This window comes from Hippocampus guttulatus, chromosome 2 (assembly GCF_054856545.1).
Source record: "Hippocampus guttulatus isolate MCC_2025c chromosome 2, RoL_Hgut_1.0, whole genome shotgun sequence".
NCBI lineage: Eukaryota > Metazoa > Chordata > Actinopteri > Syngnathiformes > Syngnathidae > Hippocampus > Hippocampus guttulatus.
Genome location: NC_141262.1, coordinates 21,568,780 through 21,587,257, shown reverse-complemented (window position 1 = coordinate 21,587,257; position 18,478 = coordinate 21,568,780). Strand labels below are relative to the sequence as shown.

Genomic DNA, 18,478 nt, shown 5'->3' with positions numbered 1-18,478 from the left:
TATAAAAACAAAACCAAGTTTAATATCAAAAGTTGATTTTATTTGTACATTATATTTTACAACAGCGCCACCGAGTGGCAGCATCGGTCATGACAACAAACACGTGTTTCAGTGGTAACCTTTTTACCACAACTACTGCCACTTTTGTCCTGCTAATATGCAACTTAACCATACTAGTAAACTACTGTGCTGCTACATATCTGACATCTTAAGGTCAAACGAGCAGGACTTAAGTGGCACTAGCAGTGGAAAAAGGTTACTAGCAAGCATCAAGGGTTTTCAGTGAGCTTGAAGGAAGGCGGGGGTCACGTCAGGAGTCATTGGGAAGGCCGAAGAGTTTGACGGTCCCCGCCTCGCGACTGTTGTCGTACTTGTCGTCCTTGTCGTCGCAGGAGTAGGCCAAGAGGTGACGCTTGGGGTGCCAAGCCACTGTGAACGTGGGGGAGCACTGCACCTCCCACAGCTTCTCACCTGCCCAAAACACACGCACACGCAGATAATTTCAAATTTCACACTTTGCTCAGAATGCAAAGCAAGAAAACTGCAAGATGTTTTGATTCAATTTATTCAATTTGAAAAGAAAGGCATTTAGGAGTAAACAGAGCAAACAAACTTGCTTATTGATACGTTGTGTCACCAAAGGAAGTCAGTTCTCTCATTTGCGTGCCGTACAAACCTGTTTCCACCTCGGCGATGTCGATGAAGTGGTCCTCGGACGCCGACGCCAACATCTTCCCATCGTGACTGAAGCTCAGCGTCCTCACGGGCCAGTCTAGCCTGTGTCATGTCACGTCACAAACGGTTAGTTTTTTTCCTCCTCCCATCATGTTTGATTCACTTGGACCACACAAGATTACATCACCCCCACAAAATTGATTTTATTACATTGCAATGCGAGATCCCATCATTTGACACCAAATCGCGCGGCACTGCATTCGACAAAAGCGCGCTCACCTGGAGAAGCAGCGCACGCACACCAGCTCGTCCAAATCCCAGAGGCTGACCAGCGCGTCGTTGCTGCCCGTGGCAAAGTATTTGCCCGTCGGGTCGAACTTAATGCAGATGCAGTTGGATGGGTGCGCGTTGATGGACTGGATGGTCTTCAGCTCGGGGTAACTGCAACGACAAGGCGTCAAGCAGCAGGTCCCGGCTGGCCGAGCGCAGCCCCTTGCGTTGCGCTGGCGCCGATCACCTGAGGATGTTGATGCAGCCGTTGCCATTGGTGAGGAAGAACATGTCGTTGTCGTTGTTCCAGGAGATCTCGTTGACCTCGAACTTGAACTTCTCCTCGGCTTTGGTCTTGTGCGTCTTGGCGTCGATGAAGGTGACCACGTCTTCCTTGTTACCCACGGCAACCGTCTGACCATCCGGACTCCAGCAGATGTTGATGTTCTCGCCTTTTGTGGGGAAAAACAAAATGGAAGAGAGAGATGTTACTTGAATTTTTATTTTACAATGTTAATGTTTATGTTAAAATTGGTAAAAGCAAAACATAGAAAATGTTTGTACAGTTTGTTTGTACAGTATTTTACAGATTACATGCTCTCTTATTACATGTGTATACAGTTTATGGTGTAAAATAGTTTTAAAAAATGCTTTAAAAAAGTTGTTTTCTAGACTTGGAATGGATTCAAATTTATTACATTGATTAAAATGGGAAACATAGTTTCGGGTTTTGAACAAATCGGTTTTCGAACAGCCTTCTGGAACGGATTATGTTCAAAAACTGAGGTATGACTGTAGTTGACTCATCATATCATATGAAAACTTCAAATTAGGGTTTCGAGCCAGGATATTACAATTATCACGGAAAATATGACTGCGTTCAGACCCACTGACTCGTCACCGTGCGGACATTTCTATGCATTGGACTATGTAGCCGACTGTCAGGCTGAAACGATTCAAGTGGAGATGTGAGTGAACTATCTCGGTTACCACATAATCAATTTTGTATCATCGTTGCTTTTGCCAACCTTTGGTGTTGACGACGGCCGTGCACTTGGTGGTGCGCACATCCCAGATTCGGACGCTCTTGTCGCCCGATGCCGTGACAAAGAGGTCCGGGTTGCTGGGGTGCCAGCACAGCTGATCCACGCTGTCGCTGTGGCCGCGGTAGTTGTTTTCCTTCACCTGCGCACACAAACGGCGAAACATGACGGAGGCGTCATATGCTAACTGGCGTTAGCGGCTCAGTGGGCAAGAGTTTCAAAAGGGGGGGTGGGAAACCCTTCAGCGGAAAAGTCCGGTACAAACAGTCTAACCTCGGCTTACAACAACGCTCTTGCTCACTCACCGGAACATTTGTGAAAAAGATGACTTGATTAATTGATGGGATTTCTATTGGTTTAGCTTTATCCAGGTAAGGTAACAGAAAACTGATTGTCATTTGCAATGCCGGAATAATTGACTTGAAAGGTATTCAAACGTATAGCAGTAGTCTCGAGGGCGGCACAGTGTGCAACTGGTTAGGATGTCCGCCTCACATTATAGAGGTGCAGAGTTCGATTCTGGTTACGGCGTTTCTGTGTGGAATTTGCATGTTCTCCCTGTGCCTGTGTGGGGTTTCTATAGTTTCCTCCCACATTCCAAAATCATGCATGGCAAGTTATTAGCCCGCCCTAAAACCCTAGTTGTGAGCATGAGCGCTAATGGTTATTCGTCTATGTGTACCCTGCAATTGGCTGGCAGCCAGTTCAGGGTATACCCCGCCGACTGCCCAAAGACAGCTGGGTTAGGCTCCAGCATGCCCGCGACCCTCCAGAGAGCTGCAACGGATGGATAACAAGATCATAGTTATGAATGTATGTATATTTTTGCCAACACTGTACATTGAAAAGTTGCTCTGTTTTTCTTGTCGTGTCATATATTCAATGAACACAACGGTGGTTCTTTATTATGCCGAGTATGTTTGAAGTGGAAGTCATTGTGAGACGCTTTACGTAGGTGATACTTCATTGTTTTTAAAATGTTCATTTATTACACTAGTTAGCAGTTTTAGAATTTGTTAAATAATTTGGGCAAGTAACTTCACCGTGAGTAAGACGACTACAAATAGCAATACATTGAAGCCTAAATAACGTCTGGCTCTGGTCGCTCGTCCATTTCATTCATTCATCAGTCCGGCATTGGCGGCCGAGGCCGAACTCACCAGTCTGTCTTTTTCCAGGACAAAAACGCTGGCGGTTTTGTCGACGGATCCCGACGCCAGTCTCCTGCCGTCGCAGCTCCATGCCACCGAGTGAACTTTGGCCGAATGCGCCGGGAATTCGCGACTTTTGTTGTTCGTTTTGAACGTCTCCTGCATTGTTTGGTAATAGCGCGACGCCATTTTGACTCGTCTGCGTCACATGAGCGGAAACAGGAAGTGGTGGCAGCGAAAGGGGCGTTAGAGTGGCGCTTAAAGTTCGACCCCCCCTACCAGGGCAGAGTCAACGCACACGTTCATTCGGTACTGTACATGACTTCTGGTTATTTTTTCAATCCATTGTTACACAACAACACTACATCGATAAGAAATAATATTATGCACGAGTAAAATCGTAAAATTGAAAGAACAATTCGTTACATAATTAATTATTGCATTAGTATATCACAGTTGAACTTAAATGATATTTGCCACTTGCACAAATATTACTTTGTCAGATTGAGACCACTTTACAGACCCAATATCAACATGCAGAATCTTATTCTTATTTTTTAGGTTTATTTTATTTTTTAACTCTATCTGTAGTCGTATTTTAACAGGTGAAATGTAAAAATCCCGGGTAAAAATACGTTTTCTTTTGTGTGATTGCACATTACAACCTCTCGATGTCGCTGTTTGACAGATTGTGAATATGTACATGAATACAATTACAGTTACAAAGACTGAACGTGTTCAGCAATAAAAGGTATTTATTATTATTATTATTATTATTATTATTATTATAGACTATAGATAGTAGACTATATTGTAGTTTAAGCATTTGAAGATGCGGAAAAAAAAGCGGCTCGGATTGACGTCAGAGATGGGAAACGGTGTGTGCGTGTGCGTGTGTGAGTGGGTGCGTGTGTGCGTGTGCGTGTGCGTGTGTGTGTGCGTGTGCGTGCGCGTGTGCGTGCGCTCGTGTGTCTATGTGTGTCAATGTGTGTGTGGTGTTAGTGGTGGTGGTGGCAGGGCTGGGGTTTTGCCGGCTGCAGCGGTCCTCGGGGTGCCTTCTCATCTCTCCTCCACGAGAACGAACGAAGACATCTGGGCCGGCGGAACCGGGCTCCTTTTAACCCTTTCATACTGTCCCATCCAACGATTTCATTTCTTTTGGTTTCGAACTAAAAATACGTCCATCAACAAATGCTTTCCCGCTCGTCGTCGTCGCCGGTGGAAGGATGCGAAGAGGAGGAGAAGGACGCGCACATGCAGACGGAGGTAAAACCAACAATTCTTTCAATCAGTGATTGATTTTGACAGCAAAAGCTGGTAAATGCTCTCAATAGAAGCAACCGCACGTTTATGGAGACAGTATCTATGTGTTTGTTTTTAACTGAACAATGTGATGGAGGAGGATTTCTTGATGTGATTTACAATCTCACCGGCCGGCTTTTTCTGGCTTTCGGGACCCCTCCCTAAATTAATGTGCCCACTCAGCACATTTGTACAACCATATGCATATACAGTATACACTTTTTCTATCGCAGTAGGATGAAATTTAATACAGTATATTCTTTTCTCCCTTTCTAAACACTATATTGATTTTTATGACAGGAACAGCTCGTGATCCAAAGCATACCACAGCGTGTGTCCATTTTTTACTTATAACAATTTTTTTTTACATTTTAACAAGAGAATGCTAACATTTGCTGGCTAAGAGGCGTTTGAACCAGGAAGTGACGAGTCATCACCATGACAAACATGAAGACCAATCTGGGGATTGCTGGTTGTCACGGCAACGGCGAAGGAAGACTTGTGGTTAGAGGTCGTTCGTGGGGCATCACAGGAGAGGCCAGCTCATATAGATTTACATTTAATGATCAGAACAGTGGAGGTTTGTTGCGTTGAATGTTTCCGATGTTAAATGTTCATACTATCAAATGTTTGTAATGTGATTTTTGAGAGTGTTTCTGCTAATACATGTTTATTTATGTTTGTAATGTTTAATGTTTATAGCATTAACTTTAATGCTATAAACATTAGACTATATTTAATGTTTGTTCATATCAGTGAATTTTTTTTTAATTATTGCTGTGTTTAATGTTTGTAATGTTAAACGTTTGTAACAATTGAATATCTGTTGCATTGAATATCTGTAATGGTAACGGTTGCCATCGTTAAATGTTTCTAATGTAGCATTTAATATCCAGAACTATGAATGCTCATGACATGTGTAATGTTTGATATTTGAAAGTGTGACATGCTGCAAAATGTTTGTAATGAATGCAATGTTTGAAATTCCTAATGTTTAATGTTCCTAATATTTTGAGCCCTTCGAACAATAAATGTTATGTCGAATATGGGTAACGTGGTCAAAGAGGCACATGTCCTTGGTGCCTCCTGGGGGATTTGCTAATGTTAGCCATTAGCGTGAAAGGCTGCAGGTAGATGAGTCCTAAAAAGTGGGCCAAGTGCTTCCTGGTGCTGCTCGGAGGGCTGCTGGGCGGCAAATGAATGTGAGCGAGGATGTTTCACCTCACTATGATGCTGTCAGCTTGGCGTAGCATCACACCAACACGTTAGCTCACACATGTTTAGCTGGCTAGGCTGAAGCAGTGGATTACGTTGTGTGACCCTGTGTAACATTGTGTAACGGTGTGTAACGTCATGCTACACAATATTGTCTAACACCGCTAGTAAATTGTAAGTAGTTCAGAACATTGTTGAACATTATGTAATGTTGGGTAACGTTGTCCAACGTGTAACACAAGGTAGCGCTGTGAGACGCTCATAACAGAGCAGTGAAGTAGCACGCTGTCTTGCATTTTGTAACATGTAATGCTGTGTAACGTATTATACAAAAGAATGTTGTGTCACGCTGCGAGTAAGTTGACAGGAATTTTGTACAAATAAGTATATTAGTAGTACATTGCGTAACGTCATGTAATGTTGTATCACACTGTGTAACATTGGGCAATGCTTGCGTCCCGCAGTGCAGCAGACTCACAGAGCAGAGGGACGAGGCCGAGAGACAACTCAAGCACATCAAGAGGGGTGAGTCTCACCACCCCCACCTCATTTTACCCTCAATGCTAACAGGCTATGCTAAAAGCGGCTAATAAACACACACACACACACACATTCCGCCTAGAATAGGCCAGTTGACACCCCCCCTCACACACACACACACACACACACCTCTGGGGTGGGTGTGACCGGTCAACGTGTCAGTCGCAGAAATCCTCTCATTCCTGTTTCTGCCATGACGATCCACACAGGTAAGAGTACTCTATATCAGGGGTGTCCAAACTCATTTATATTAATGCTTAGAATATATTAATAATGTGCTGTTATCAAATATTGTTTGCTAACTCAATTTAGGTGCTATGATTACTTTCTCCATTACGGTATTTGATGTAGATTGATTGTCTGCCTTTTGTCAGAACTAAACGAAAGGTCTTGAAAATGATCTGCTGTTGATGTCACAGAAATTGTATGCATCAAAAGTATTTGTTGTATAGGTTACTTGGTGTCGGTATTGGTGAGTTGTGAAGAGTTCAGTACTTGCACAGGTATCCATCTGAAAATCTTCACAATCTTAACTGACTCGTCACAATATGCAAACTAAAGAGGGAACCTCTCAGAAAGAGGAGGTTGCAGTTTTGTGCTGTATGGAAATGTATCCATGAAAATACATGCCAGCTGTTTTTAGTGCACGAACAAAACAGCAACAACAAATATTCCACCAAAGCCTCCTGTTATAAACTGAACTGTTGCCTTTCAATGTACTCTTCAAATAGTTCGACGGGAGATGTTTATTTATTTAGTGTAATGTTCCTTTTCTGTTCCTTTGCTTCCCGAAACTTGGCGTCTTTCAGCGTTCACAAGTACGTGTGCATCAATATCAGCCATCAAACCCTGAGTGGCAGCCAATTTCACATCATTTCAGTGGTCGTCAGGGCTCCCTCCAGTGGATAAAATTAGGAATAGCAGTTACTTCTCTTCCGAACTTCTTACTTTGTCCAAGTAAATTCGTTTTCTCTTTTTAAAATGTTTTTTTTGGGCATCCCGTGAGTGACCTTTGCCCATGTGATGTGTTAAATTGTCTGTCGTAAAAATACCTCGGGTAGACGCTCGCCCCTCCTCGAGGACTTCTCCTGTGCTGAATTATTCAGGCTGGTAGAGTTGAATAATTGACGCAGCTAACAGCAGCGCTGCGGCGCACATGAATAAATGACGGCCAAACGAACGGGTGACACCATCGAAAGTCAGCCCGGCTTTTTTTTTTTTGTCACACAACAAATCATTTTTCTTGTTCTGTATTTCATTCTTTAGATTTCATGTGAAAGACATCATAAAAAAAAGGACAGACTGCTGCTCTCGTCAATTTAAATCTGTTTTCGCGCCTGTCTCTCTGAGGCCCCGCCTCATCTGTGCCCTGATTGGTCAACACTCTTATGATCGCTCACACGATGGGAACGAATTACAAGTGAACACAAATGTAAGACTTTTGTTCTTGTTTTTCATGATCTGACCTCAAATATTTTTCTATGCACACAAAACGCCTTTCTCTCAAATATTTTTCACCTACTGTCAAATCTGTGTGATGAGCACCTGTCCTTTGCCAAGAAAATCGATACACTTTACAGGTGTGACATAACAAGATGGTAACTAGACTGCATAATTATTGCACAGGTAATCATTCCTCTTTAGCTGTCCACAATAAAAGGCGGACTTGTGTGCCTATGTGTGTGTGTGTGTGCGTGTGTGCGCATGTGTGTGTGTGTGCGTGCGTGTGTGCATGTCAGTGTCTCAGATGGTGATCGAGGAGGTGAGCGTTTTGCAGACACAACTGGAGATTGAGAAGTCATGTCGAGAGAACGCCGAGGCGCTCGCCACCAAGGTCCGCCAGCTGCCTGAACAATCCTCAACGGATTAGCCACCGTTTGCGTTCTCAGCATCACTCGGGATAACACGGATGACATATTTTACTTCCTCGGCAAATTTAAAATAAATAAAAACATTTTAAAAAAGCATCCCACAACTATATTTAGCAGTTTCACATTGAAAGATGTGAGATCATGTTTATGAAGCCTATTAATTGAAAATGCTTGCGTAAAACTGATTTTAAATGTATGATCACAACATGTGAATGAATGTGATAAATGAATTTAAAAACTAAATATATATAAATCATTTTTATATGTTTAAAATAAATTGCAAAAATATTTAGATATCAAATTCACCGTTAGAATTTAAAAAAATAATCAAGTGCTAAATATACAGATGTAAAATCATTCAAAATGAATCAAGAAATTATTGGATGAAGTAAATTAGTAATTTTTAAAAAAGCATTTTAATTACACAATTTTAAGGAGAAAAATCAGGCAAACTGGATGCAAATGTGTGATGTGGTGACATTGATTGACACTTTGTGATGCCCCACCCTGGACAGCTGAACAGCGAGAACAGAAAGTTGAAGTATGTGGGCCTATCGCCGCGGGCGCCGTGCCTGGACGAGCTGCTTCCTGGTATCTCTGACTGCGTCGCCATGGAGACCGACAACGGCGAGACGGCCGACGACAATGATGATGCAGTGCCCGACGCCTTTGAGCGCTACCGGCAGCAGGTCAAAGGTGACGCGCCGCAACAGTCACAGAAAGTGAAAACGAAATGTCGACAAAAGCATCAGGTCACACAGGAAGTTAGAAGAAAATAGAGGGAAAAGTTATGGGACACGGGAAGTGAAAACAAAAATATTTTTTAAAAAATTCAAAGACATACGAGAAGCGGAAAAAAATGTATACAAATGTATTGGGACACACAGGAAGCGGAACAAAAACAAACAGTGACACAAGTATTGCAACCCAAAAAGGGAAAAAGTTGTCAAAATCTGGACAAAAGTATCGGGACGCATGAAAATGTAGACAAAAGTATGGCCTAACAATTAAATATATGTTTGTGTGCGTGCATTCAGAGCTGCGGGAGGCAGTGAGCAGCCTGTTGGAGGAGAAAAAGAACTTCCTATGCCAGATTGACGACCAGCGGCGAAGAATCGAGGAACTCGTCGACAAGGTCGGCGTCTTTTTTGTCTTTCTCTTCTTGTTTAAAAAAAAAAGTTTGTTTTTTGCTCCAACAATGGCTAATGGAAACATTTTGATTTTTTACTTTGACACAACGCACGACGATGGCAGTCGGCGCGAGACGAGAGAGATGCGAAGGAACTTCGCCACACCGTGGAGCGGCACAGCAAAACCATCGAGAGCTTCAACAGAGGTGAGAGTCCGCTCACTTGTTTACACATTAACTGGTGACCAGTCACTTGTTTGCATGTGCACAATTATTAATTTGAGACCACACCATTCTGTCTATAATGTGCTTTGACAATGACCGGTTACCAGTCAGTTGTTTGTCACTATGTGCCCTGAAATCGATTGCCGATCTCTCCATTGTTTGTCCATCTGTACTCGCACATGGATGGCGACCAGTCCATTGGTGACTTGAAACGAATCCTGACTGATTGTTTGTCAACTGCTTTTCAATATGAGACTCGACACTGACTGGCAATTGTTTTATGTTTATCTTTAAAGAGGTATATTTTTATGGAAAATGAATATAATTATAATTGATTATTATTATTATTATTCATTTTTTTATTGGATTGTTTTGAATAGTTTTATTTTTCCATTTGCGCAGCTATGGCTGTTGTCGAGGACAGATGCCAAATGAAATTTGGTAGACATGCTCAGTCATGAGCAGACCCACAAAACGTCTTAAAATGGCGGATTTCGTGAGGCGGAAAGGTACGCTGGCTAACGGCGTTTTGTGTGGACAGTATCGATGATGGCGACGCAGGAGTACGAGGACATGAAGGAGCAGCTGGATTTGGAGCAGAGCCTTCGCGTCAAAGCCGAGACGTATGCGCACCAGGTCAGAGAACACCAAAATCACCAGAGCAAAATTTCAAGTGCGGAATGAAACCACTCAGTCAATCTCAAATGAACCGACTATTTGTGGAAATCTGTCTGTGCATTTCCACCGCACTGTGACATCACAATATGACTAATTTACATAATCCCACTCGCTGAAGTTTCTCAGACAAATACTTGGAAGCCAGATTTAACACCCCACTTTTATGAGGATGCCTAAAACAGTAGTAGCAAAGCCAAAAGGTAAGCAGAGCTGCAGTTTTAGCATTTGCATTAGCGCGTGATAATTGTTTGACAATGTTTGACAGCTGTCAATGCAGGGGTGTGTGTTTGTTGTCATCATGAGACAGAGCTGCCCCGAAAACGAGCCATTTTCGCTATGACGAGAAAGATGCTGCAAAAAAATGTCACTGTTTTGCGCTGGTGAAACACCATCAGCAACACACATACTCACTCGACTGTCTAAACGCTGCCGTAAAGCGTCAGGCCCAGACGATTCGCCTGCAGGTTTTCCGCGTGGCGCCAAATTAGGCTAACATCCGGCTGCTTCTGTGTGTGTGCGGAGCAGATGCTGGTGAAGCAGAAGGAGGCCAATCGTCAGAGCGCGCTGCTGCTGCAGAGTGCCGAGCCAGCCCTGCAGCTGCTAAGCGCCTTGGAAGAGGTTGCCGTCCTCACCAAGACGCTGGAGGACGAGCGGTTGCAGCATCAGCGACAGGTGACGATTAGTACATTTACTTTTCAGTGTTCAAATATCTGTTATTGCCTCCTGGTCGTGATGTGCAGTCCAAGCAAGTGAGATAATGTAGTTGCATATGTGTACACACCCACTTGTAAATGGGGATGCGGCAGTTATCAGTGTTGACCAATGATGTGAAATGGGAGACAGAACACACCTGACATAATTTTAGGTGCCTCTGATGAACTTTGAATAAAGTACAGATGTTCTAGTAGGCTTTTCCTCACAGTTGTTGTCATCATATTTTGTGTAAGCTTTTTAATCCACTCTGTCATTGTTAACTTTTAGCAATCCAAGTAGACGTTCCATGGCATTACAAAAGCCCCGGTTTTACATTTGTCTCATTCTTCACTTTAAAAAACGTTTGAACAAAATTCAGGCTTGTGGAACGTGCATGTTAACCGGAATGCCCTCAGTATCCGGGTCCCAATCCTTGAGTGGGTTTTCTCTGGGTTGTCTGGCTCCTTCTCACATTCCAAATCGCATCCTTCTTAGATTCATGAAAGACTCTTATCGTCTTTAGGTGTGAATGTGAATGTTATCGATCTATTCGTGCCTTACGATTGCCTGGCAACCCCTCCTGACGACCTGCGCGTGCAGGTGTGTGAGCTGCAGGCCGAACTGGACGACAGCGACGTGAAGAAGAATCTCGAGAGCGTGCAGAGACAAGCGGAGCTGCTGGAGGAGGAAAAGAAAGACATGCAGGGACGACTGGAACAGATGGAGAAGGACAACCAACAGCTGCAAACGCAACGTATGTACAAACATACACAACCTAACAGAGGTGGGCAATTTACGAAATGTAGCCGGTCCGTCTTTCGCCATCTGCCTCGGCCCACGTCAGTGACAGGCTGACTGGCATTCCAACAGTACTGGTTCTTTGTTGCACTTTGTATGTCTTGTGGTATATGTCGATATTATGTTGGATGTCCTGTCCTCTCTCTTCCAACTATTGTAATCTGTGTCTCGTGGTGCATGCCCTTTGACTAATTTGCCAAGGTAAATTGCGACCACTGCACCTTGTGTTAATAAAATGTATTAAAACCAATTCAAAATGACGTAGGTGAACATATCATGAGCAGATAAACATATTTAAAGGGGTAAAACACTACTTTGTGTTCCTGGAATGTTTTCGTCCACCGTTCTGTGGTCTATGTTCTTCGTTCTGTCTCTGTTGTTTTCAGCAGACAAACAAGAGCAGATGTCATCTTCTTGTTCTTGTTGTCGTCCGCAGTCCAGTTGCTTCAGAGGGTCGCTATGACTACCAACACTCCTGCACCCCCTCCTCCACCTCCTCCCCCTCCTGCTCCCATGGCCCCTGGTGTGGCCTCGCCCCCCGTTCCCCTGCCACAGCCTCCGCCCCCGCCCCCTCCTCCGCCTCCTCCCCCTCCTCCGCCTCCCCCGTCCAGATGCAACCCCCTCAGGTAAGGAGCACCCGTGATATTTCTCCTAACACGCCAACCGTACCACTCGTACCTTGAGTGGTGCAAGCCAAAATGTAGTGTTTCGACTAGTCGACTCTAAAGGCTCCCGTGTTGTAGTTGATTCCCTAAGGTGTCATATCCTGGTTGACTCTTGGATCTCATGTCCTAGTTAACTCGCAAGGCACTCATGTTGAAGTCGACTCTTCAGGCCTTTGCATATGAGTTGACTCTCTAGGCGTTCATTTCATAGCTGATCATAAAGGCTCGCATGTTGGACTAGTCGACTCTCAAGGCTCTGATATCATGATTGAATTCACCAGGTGTCTTGTCTTAATTGATTCTGTAGGTTCTCATCTACTGACACTTGGACTTCATTTTGTAGTTGCGTTTTTAGGCCCTATGACCATTGACTCGGCGGCCCGGTAGTCCAGTGGTTAGCACGTCGGCTTCACAGTGCAGAGGTTCCGGGTTCGATTCCAGCTCCGGCCTCCCTGTGTGGAGTTTGCATGTTCTCCCCGGGCCTGCGTGGGTTTTCTCCGGGTGCTCCGGTTTCCTCCCACATTCCAAAAACATGCATGTCAGGCTGATTGGACGCTCTAAATTGTCCCTAGGTGTGAGTGTGGGCGTGGATGGTTGTTCGTCTCTGTGTGCCCTGCGATTGGCTGGCAACTGATTCAGGGTGTCCCCCGCCTACTGCCCGGAGATGGCTGGGATAGGCTCCAGCACCCCCCGCGACCCTAGTGAGGATCAAGCGGTTCGGAAAATGGATGGATGGATGGGTGACCATTGACTCTTTAGACCACGGGTCACCAACATAACTGGACACCAAGTAGTCCCCAAGAGCCAGACGAGTAGCCCGCAGGCCTGTTCTAAATATAGCTCAAGAGTGATCGGCCATTGTGATTTTCTCGAAAATTTTAAACATGATTATTTGGAAAACACTGGCAGGGATTTGTAGAAACAATAATAATAATAAATTCCAAAGGCTCTCAAGTCCTCATTGACTCTCTCGGCTCTCATGTCATAGTTGAATTTATTGGCCGTGTCTTAATTGACTTAAGTGTCTCGTTTCTGTCGCCCCCAAGTGGAAAGCACATGATGTGTTTCCCAAGTGTCAAAAGAATAGATTCAAGTGTCATTAAAATGTCATGGATCGATGTGATACTTTTTCAGTTCTCTGATTGCCATCATGAGGAAGACGTCCAAAGGATCCAAAACGTCTTTGAAGGTGGAGCAGCCGGCAGGTAACGGCCATCTTGTTTCTGTGGTGAACAAGCTAACTAGCTAGTTAGCTTATGCTCACGAATATTTTCACATCTTTTAGCATCTGATGATGCCGCTGTCTTAGCACGAGTTAACGAATTCTGATATGTTTTTGTCATCTGATTATGCTGCTAGCTAATGTTAGCACAGTAACTAATTTTAGTGTCTTTTTAGCATCTGATGAGAACGCTAATTAACTCCATAGAACATGCTAATTATTGTTTGAACGTCTTTTTTAGCATCTGATGATGCAGTGAAGGTGAAGGCCGTCAACGAGATGATGGAGCGTATCAAACATGGCGTGGTGCTGCGGCCAGTCAAGAGTCAAGACAGCAAGGTTAGTGTTTTTGTTATTTGTGAACTATTGTATGGGGTTTTTTTTTCCCGAGTATGATGCTGAAGTTTCCAGTCCAACATTCACATGACGCCATTATGTCTCCTCTCAAACTCAAACTTCCATGAAGCAGCAGAGAGTTGCCGTCAAAGTGAGTACATTGACAAACGTATAGTGTAAGGGAGTAAATTAGTAAATTGTTGTTTCTTTTTGTCGGTCAGCAACCTCCAACCAGCGAGGAGAAATCTCAGGAGAGTGCCATGGATGAACTCAAAGGCATCCTGGTACAATGCACGTGCACACGCTCACACACACACACACGCACACAAACAAACGAAACTACCCGCATTGTGTCCGCCTGCAGGAGACGGTGAAGCGCAGTCCCAGCCGAGGCTCCCAGGAGGCGCCGTCACCAACGGGGAAGAAGGACAGCGAACTGGAGGTTATCCTGAGAAGACGGCGAAACAAGGCGGGAGAGACTGGATCTGGAGGTACAACTGCTTCAATCTATTGGAGTTGACTGTCATGTCATAGTTGATTCCGTAGGCTCGCAATCCAAAGTTGACTCCCTTGGCTTGTTGGAGTTGACTCTATGTGAAGTCTATTTCACTCTCTCAGCTCTCGTGTTGTAGTTGACTCTCTTGGCTTTCATGGAGCAGTTGACTCTCATGTTGTGGTTACCTCACTAGATTCCACCAAAGTTGACTCTGTCAGCTGTCACATTGTGGTTGACTCTCTTAGCGCTCGTGTTGTAGTTAATTAAATTTGTGCTCGGCTCTCATCCCGTTACATTTGAACCGTGCAATGTTCAATAAATTGAGTGACGTTTAATAAGTTTTACACGCATCCCATTGACCCGGCTTGTGGGTCCCGCCGCCACGACGGCAGCGTCACAGTGACAAGTGAGCAGGCAAATTTCACACTCGTTTCACGCTCCAGGCTACACTGCGTGTGACCCGCAGTATCAGCATGTCTTCAGCAGAGGGCGACCAAAGTCAGGTCATGTCATTGGTTGATTGACATTTCCATGGAGAATGTTTGAACCGACCCGGCTCGACCTCATTCATTCTATAAATTATTAAGAACTGTACGTTCGAACATTATTGGATGCTCTCGCTCACACGGGCGATGGAAATCTTTCGGCGTTCATGTCATAGTGGATGCTATGTTTTGGTTAAGTCTTTCGGGTCTCATATCGTAGTGGACTCTCTTGGCTCAAGTGGTATACTGGAGTTAGCTCTCACGTCATTGTTGATTAACTAGCTCTCATGTGGTAATCGACTCTGTAAACTCTCGTGTTGTGTTCTCTTTTTTTCCTGGTCAGACGAGCGTGATGGTCATCTGAGTCACGTGTCATCCTGCGACAGTTTGAACGGGAGATGCGCCAACAGCGAGTCGGGAAAAGATACGGATGGTTCTGTCACACCGTCCAACCCCACGGTGGCCTCACGGCCGGTTGGGGAGAGGCGAGGATCTGGTCCTGGACTCGTGGTGGTCAGGAGGAGGAGCTCGGACAAATCGGGAACCTGGCAAGAAAGACAATCCGGTAGCTCTGTGTCGGAAAAAGACACGGCCGACACTCCTGTCCAAAATGGCTGCGAGCACAGGTGGACGACCAAAGCGCGTCTTTCGAATGAATTATTCTTTTGTGTTTAGATTGTCAGTCACCCAGGTCAGGGTAATCTGCCAAAGAAGGATTGAAGGCAACTGCACCCTACTTGGTTGTTGAAGACTTTTCACATTTAACCCTGGAGAACCCACGGGGTCAAATTTGGCCTCTGTAAATTCTGCTACTCAAATGCTACCCTTAAATCCCAAAGGGTCAAATTTGGCCCTAATCCTAAATTAGAATTAAAGCATTGAATATTTGAAAAAAAAACACATATATTTTGGTGTTCAGTGAACATACAGTTTCATTTAATGTATAAATCATCATTTTCCAAAGAGGAAAAGGGTTCTTGGGTTCTCCAGGATTAAGGCTTTTCACTTCTAACGTGTACGTGTGGAGTTCCCTAAAAAATGCAACAGTGGGTCACAATTGTAAATGTTCAATACCAAGCTGTGGTTCACCAATTTTTAGGTGACCGCACTCCTCCCTACACTTCAACATTGCAATTGCTTTTTTCCTTGAGCTTTTGTCCATGGGGTGAACACGCTTTTCTCTTTCAAGTGCATTATTTTGGGAGAAAATCCTTTTGAGTGGGGTTTTTGGTCACATCCGGCCATAATGTGGTTGAAATGCTAGAATGCTAGTTGAAGTACTTGCATGTTCTTGTCCCGCAAATATATTCTCTCTATGACACTAACCTCTCGAGGAGGCGCCTGTGCTTGTAGAGGAGACGGGTGTTCCAATCGCTCATGCCCATTCGAGTGCTTGCTCACGTGGAGTTCGGTTGGACTTTTAATAAGCAAGGAGTGTGGTTTTAGGCATGCGCCGCGCGTAAGGTGTTCTGAGATACCTATGGTTTGGCATGAAGTAAATAACTTTGAATTGAATTGAACTGCTTTGAATTGAATTAATTTGAACTGAATTGAATTGCCACAGCTGATCGGTGGATTTTGACAAAAGCTCAATTGTAATACCGAGATTTAATTATGGATTCTTTTGAATTCAAGGTAAAACATCTTCAACAACCAACACGAGTCCAGTTGCCATGTTGTTTATCTTTTTTAAATTGATTCTAGAATCCAAGATTAATTTGTGACTTGTTTCCGCTCCGCAGTATTATTGAAGACGCCACCACAGCAAAGACGTCCATCCGGTCCAATGGTGTTGGCCATGGTGAGGGCACGCGCTCTGCCACCTTTGTCGTGGGCGACATGAATGACGGTGACACCGAGAGCCACAGCCAGGGAGCGTTCTGAGAATATTTTCCTAATATGCACGATTGAATCACAAACAATGCACTGACGCTGACGCTGTTCCATTTTTTTTTTTTTTTTTTTTTTGGAAAGAGACGTGAGGTTTTGCTCGAGTTCATACTCGGAGGCTAAAAGGCTGAAATGCTAACATGCTAGCGACCATAGCCTGTTAGGTCACATGACTGACATTATTTGAAACACAGATGCAATTGAACACCTATTAACTCATAAAACAAACAATCCAAAGACTGCTGTACATTTGTTTCCAACAAACACATGAGTTTTTTTTTTTGCTAACATGCTAACAATGATAATCTGATTTGTCACATTTCCATGCAGATGCACGCTAACACTACAACATTATTTCATACAACAAACAATCCACAGAGACTGGCTGTACCTCTTTTTAAAAACAGCAGAACGTGAGGTTTTGTTCCATGCTAACATGCTAACGACCACTTCCTGTTAGGTCACATAACTGACGTATTGCACAAACTTCAACCCTTACGTTAGCTCATCAAACAAAGCATTGAGGATTAACAGCTACTGCTAATGTTGACGCGACAATCTGACATGATTAAGGAGATAACATACATCACATCACAACATAATGGCACCCCCTGTTGGCCAATGAAAGTAATGCTAGCTTTAATTTAAAAAAGTCAAGTCAAGTCAAGTCAACAGTATTTATAGAGCACTTTCAAACAGCCATCGCTGCATACAAAGTGCTGTACATGGAGCAATTTAACATGCACAATAAACAGTAAGACAAATCGGTAATAAAGGCGGTAGAAAGCACCAAACAGTAAAACCAAGAACAAATCTAAGTCATGCTGAGTCGAATGCCAAAGAATACAAGTGAGTTTTGAGGAGGGTTTTGAAGATGGGCAGCGAGGAGGCTTGCCGAATGTTTAGTGGGAGGTCATTCCAGAGAGAGGGACCAGCAACAGAAAAGGCTCGATCCCCTCTGAGCCTCAGTTTAGTTCTTGGTACTTCTAATAAAGTCTGGTCCACAGACCTGAGGCGCCGGGCAGGTGTGTAGGGGCGGATGAGCTCAGAGAGGTAAGGTGGCGCGAGATTATTCAGAGATTTGAAAACAAATAAGAGGATCTTGAAAATAACTCTAAAATGAATGGGGAGCCAGTGAAGGGATGCCAGAGTAGGTCACAAAAAAGGGCCTTTCAAAATATTTTTGTCACATTATTTTAGTGAAACTTTTTGTTGCCTTTAATGTTTTTTTTTTTGGTGAGATGTGTGTTTCCACGTGATGCAGGCTAACTTTTTTTTGGGTGGTGCAAATGATACCTTGGTGTCACTTTGTGTCGGTGTGTTGTGTTAAAAAAAAATCTCAACATTTTGAGATTATGAAACAATAATTATTGGGGATCGATTACATGTATTGTTTTTTCCAGAACAAAAATTCAGGACAAATAAACAAAAGATGTAAAAGGTGCATTCCTTACCATACACTGATTGACCATTTTATTGGGAACGCCTTCGACAGCTTAATATTCATCCATCCATTTTCTATAACCAAAGCCTTGCTTAGTACGCAAGTTATGCTTTGGTGCCGTCTAGGGGCATGACACAAACTTTTAGGGGTGCTGTCAAATACTCGCAGAAACTTAATTTGAACCCTTTTTCTTCTTTCTACCCCCAATTTTGCTGCTGTAGACTGTAAATTTCCCCAGTGTGGGACAAATAAAGGATATCTTAACTTTGTCTTGAAACACTAAACCCAGGCCTGAAACCCAATTTGAAACCCGAACTATTGTTTGAAAGCCACATTTTTTGTATGAACCC

The 18,478-nt window shown here is 43.8% G+C and overlaps 2 protein-coding genes across 3 annotated transcripts; one reads left to right on the top strand and one right to left on the bottom strand.

Annotated features, from left to right (window-relative positions):
• thoc3 (THO complex 3) lies at positions 1-3,344 on the bottom strand. Its single transcript, XM_086101599.1, has 6 exons — positions 3,149-3,344; positions 1,974-2,130; positions 1,193-1,397; positions 955-1,116; positions 677-777; positions 1-471 (listed from the first exon to the last, which is right to left on the bottom strand). Exons 1-6 carry the CDS (start codon positions 3,326-3,328, stop codon positions 311-313), a joined length of 966 nt encoding a protein of 321 aa, XP_085957725.1. The 5' UTR covers positions 3,329-3,344; the 3' UTR covers positions 1-310.
• Positions 3,345-4,040: 696 nt separating this feature from the next.
• shtn3 (shootin 3) lies at positions 4,041-18,130 on the top strand. Of its 2 annotated transcripts, none has more exons than XM_086101571.1 (17): positions 4,041-4,405; positions 6,121-6,181; positions 7,936-8,030; positions 8,583-8,763; positions 9,105-9,202; positions 9,322-9,403; positions 9,963-10,057; positions 10,625-10,771; positions 11,393-11,546; positions 12,027-12,216; positions 13,390-13,460; positions 13,719-13,816; positions 13,947-13,964; positions 14,035-14,097; positions 14,178-14,304; positions 15,138-15,420; positions 16,537-18,130. In XM_086101571.1, the coding sequence occupies exons 1-17, from the start codon at positions 4,331-4,333 to the stop codon at positions 16,676-16,678; spliced, it is 1,980 nt and encodes a 659-aa protein (XP_085957697.1). In that variant the 5' UTR covers positions 4,041-4,330; the 3' UTR covers positions 16,679-18,130. The 2 variants fall into 2 exon arrangements, with proteins under 2 accessions (XP_085957697.1, XP_085957688.1); XM_086101562.1 differs by having other exon boundaries at positions 13,944-13,964.
• Positions 18,131-18,478: the final 348 nt, after the last annotated feature.

Excerpts from the sequence above, each read along its gene's own strand:
- thoc3 (XM_086101599.1), bottom strand. The coding sequence starts at position 3,328 with ATGGCGTCGCGCTATTACCAAACAATGCAGGAGACGTTCAAAACGAAC. Across the intron at positions 1,117-1,192 it reads GGCTGCATCAACATCCTCAG|TTACCCCGAGCTGAAGACCA; the intron begins GTGATCGGCGCC and ends TTGTCGTTGCAG. Across the intron at positions 778-954 it reads TGCGTGCGCTGCTTCTCCAG|GCTAGACTGGCCCGTGAGGA; the intron begins GTGAGCGCGCTT and ends GACATGACACAG.
- shtn3 (XM_086101562.1), top strand. The coding sequence starts at position 4,331 with ATGCTTTCCCGCTCGTCGTCGTCGCCGGTGGAAGGATGCGAAGAGGAG. Across the intron at positions 8,031-8,582 it reads CCGAGGCGCTCGCCACCAAG|CTGAACAGCGAGAACAGAAA; the intron begins GTCCGCCAGCTG and ends CACCCTGGACAG. Across the intron at positions 13,965-14,034 it reads AGCAGAGAGTTGCCGTCAAA|CAACCTCCAACCAGCGAGGA; the intron begins GTGAGTACATTG and ends TTTGTCGGTCAG.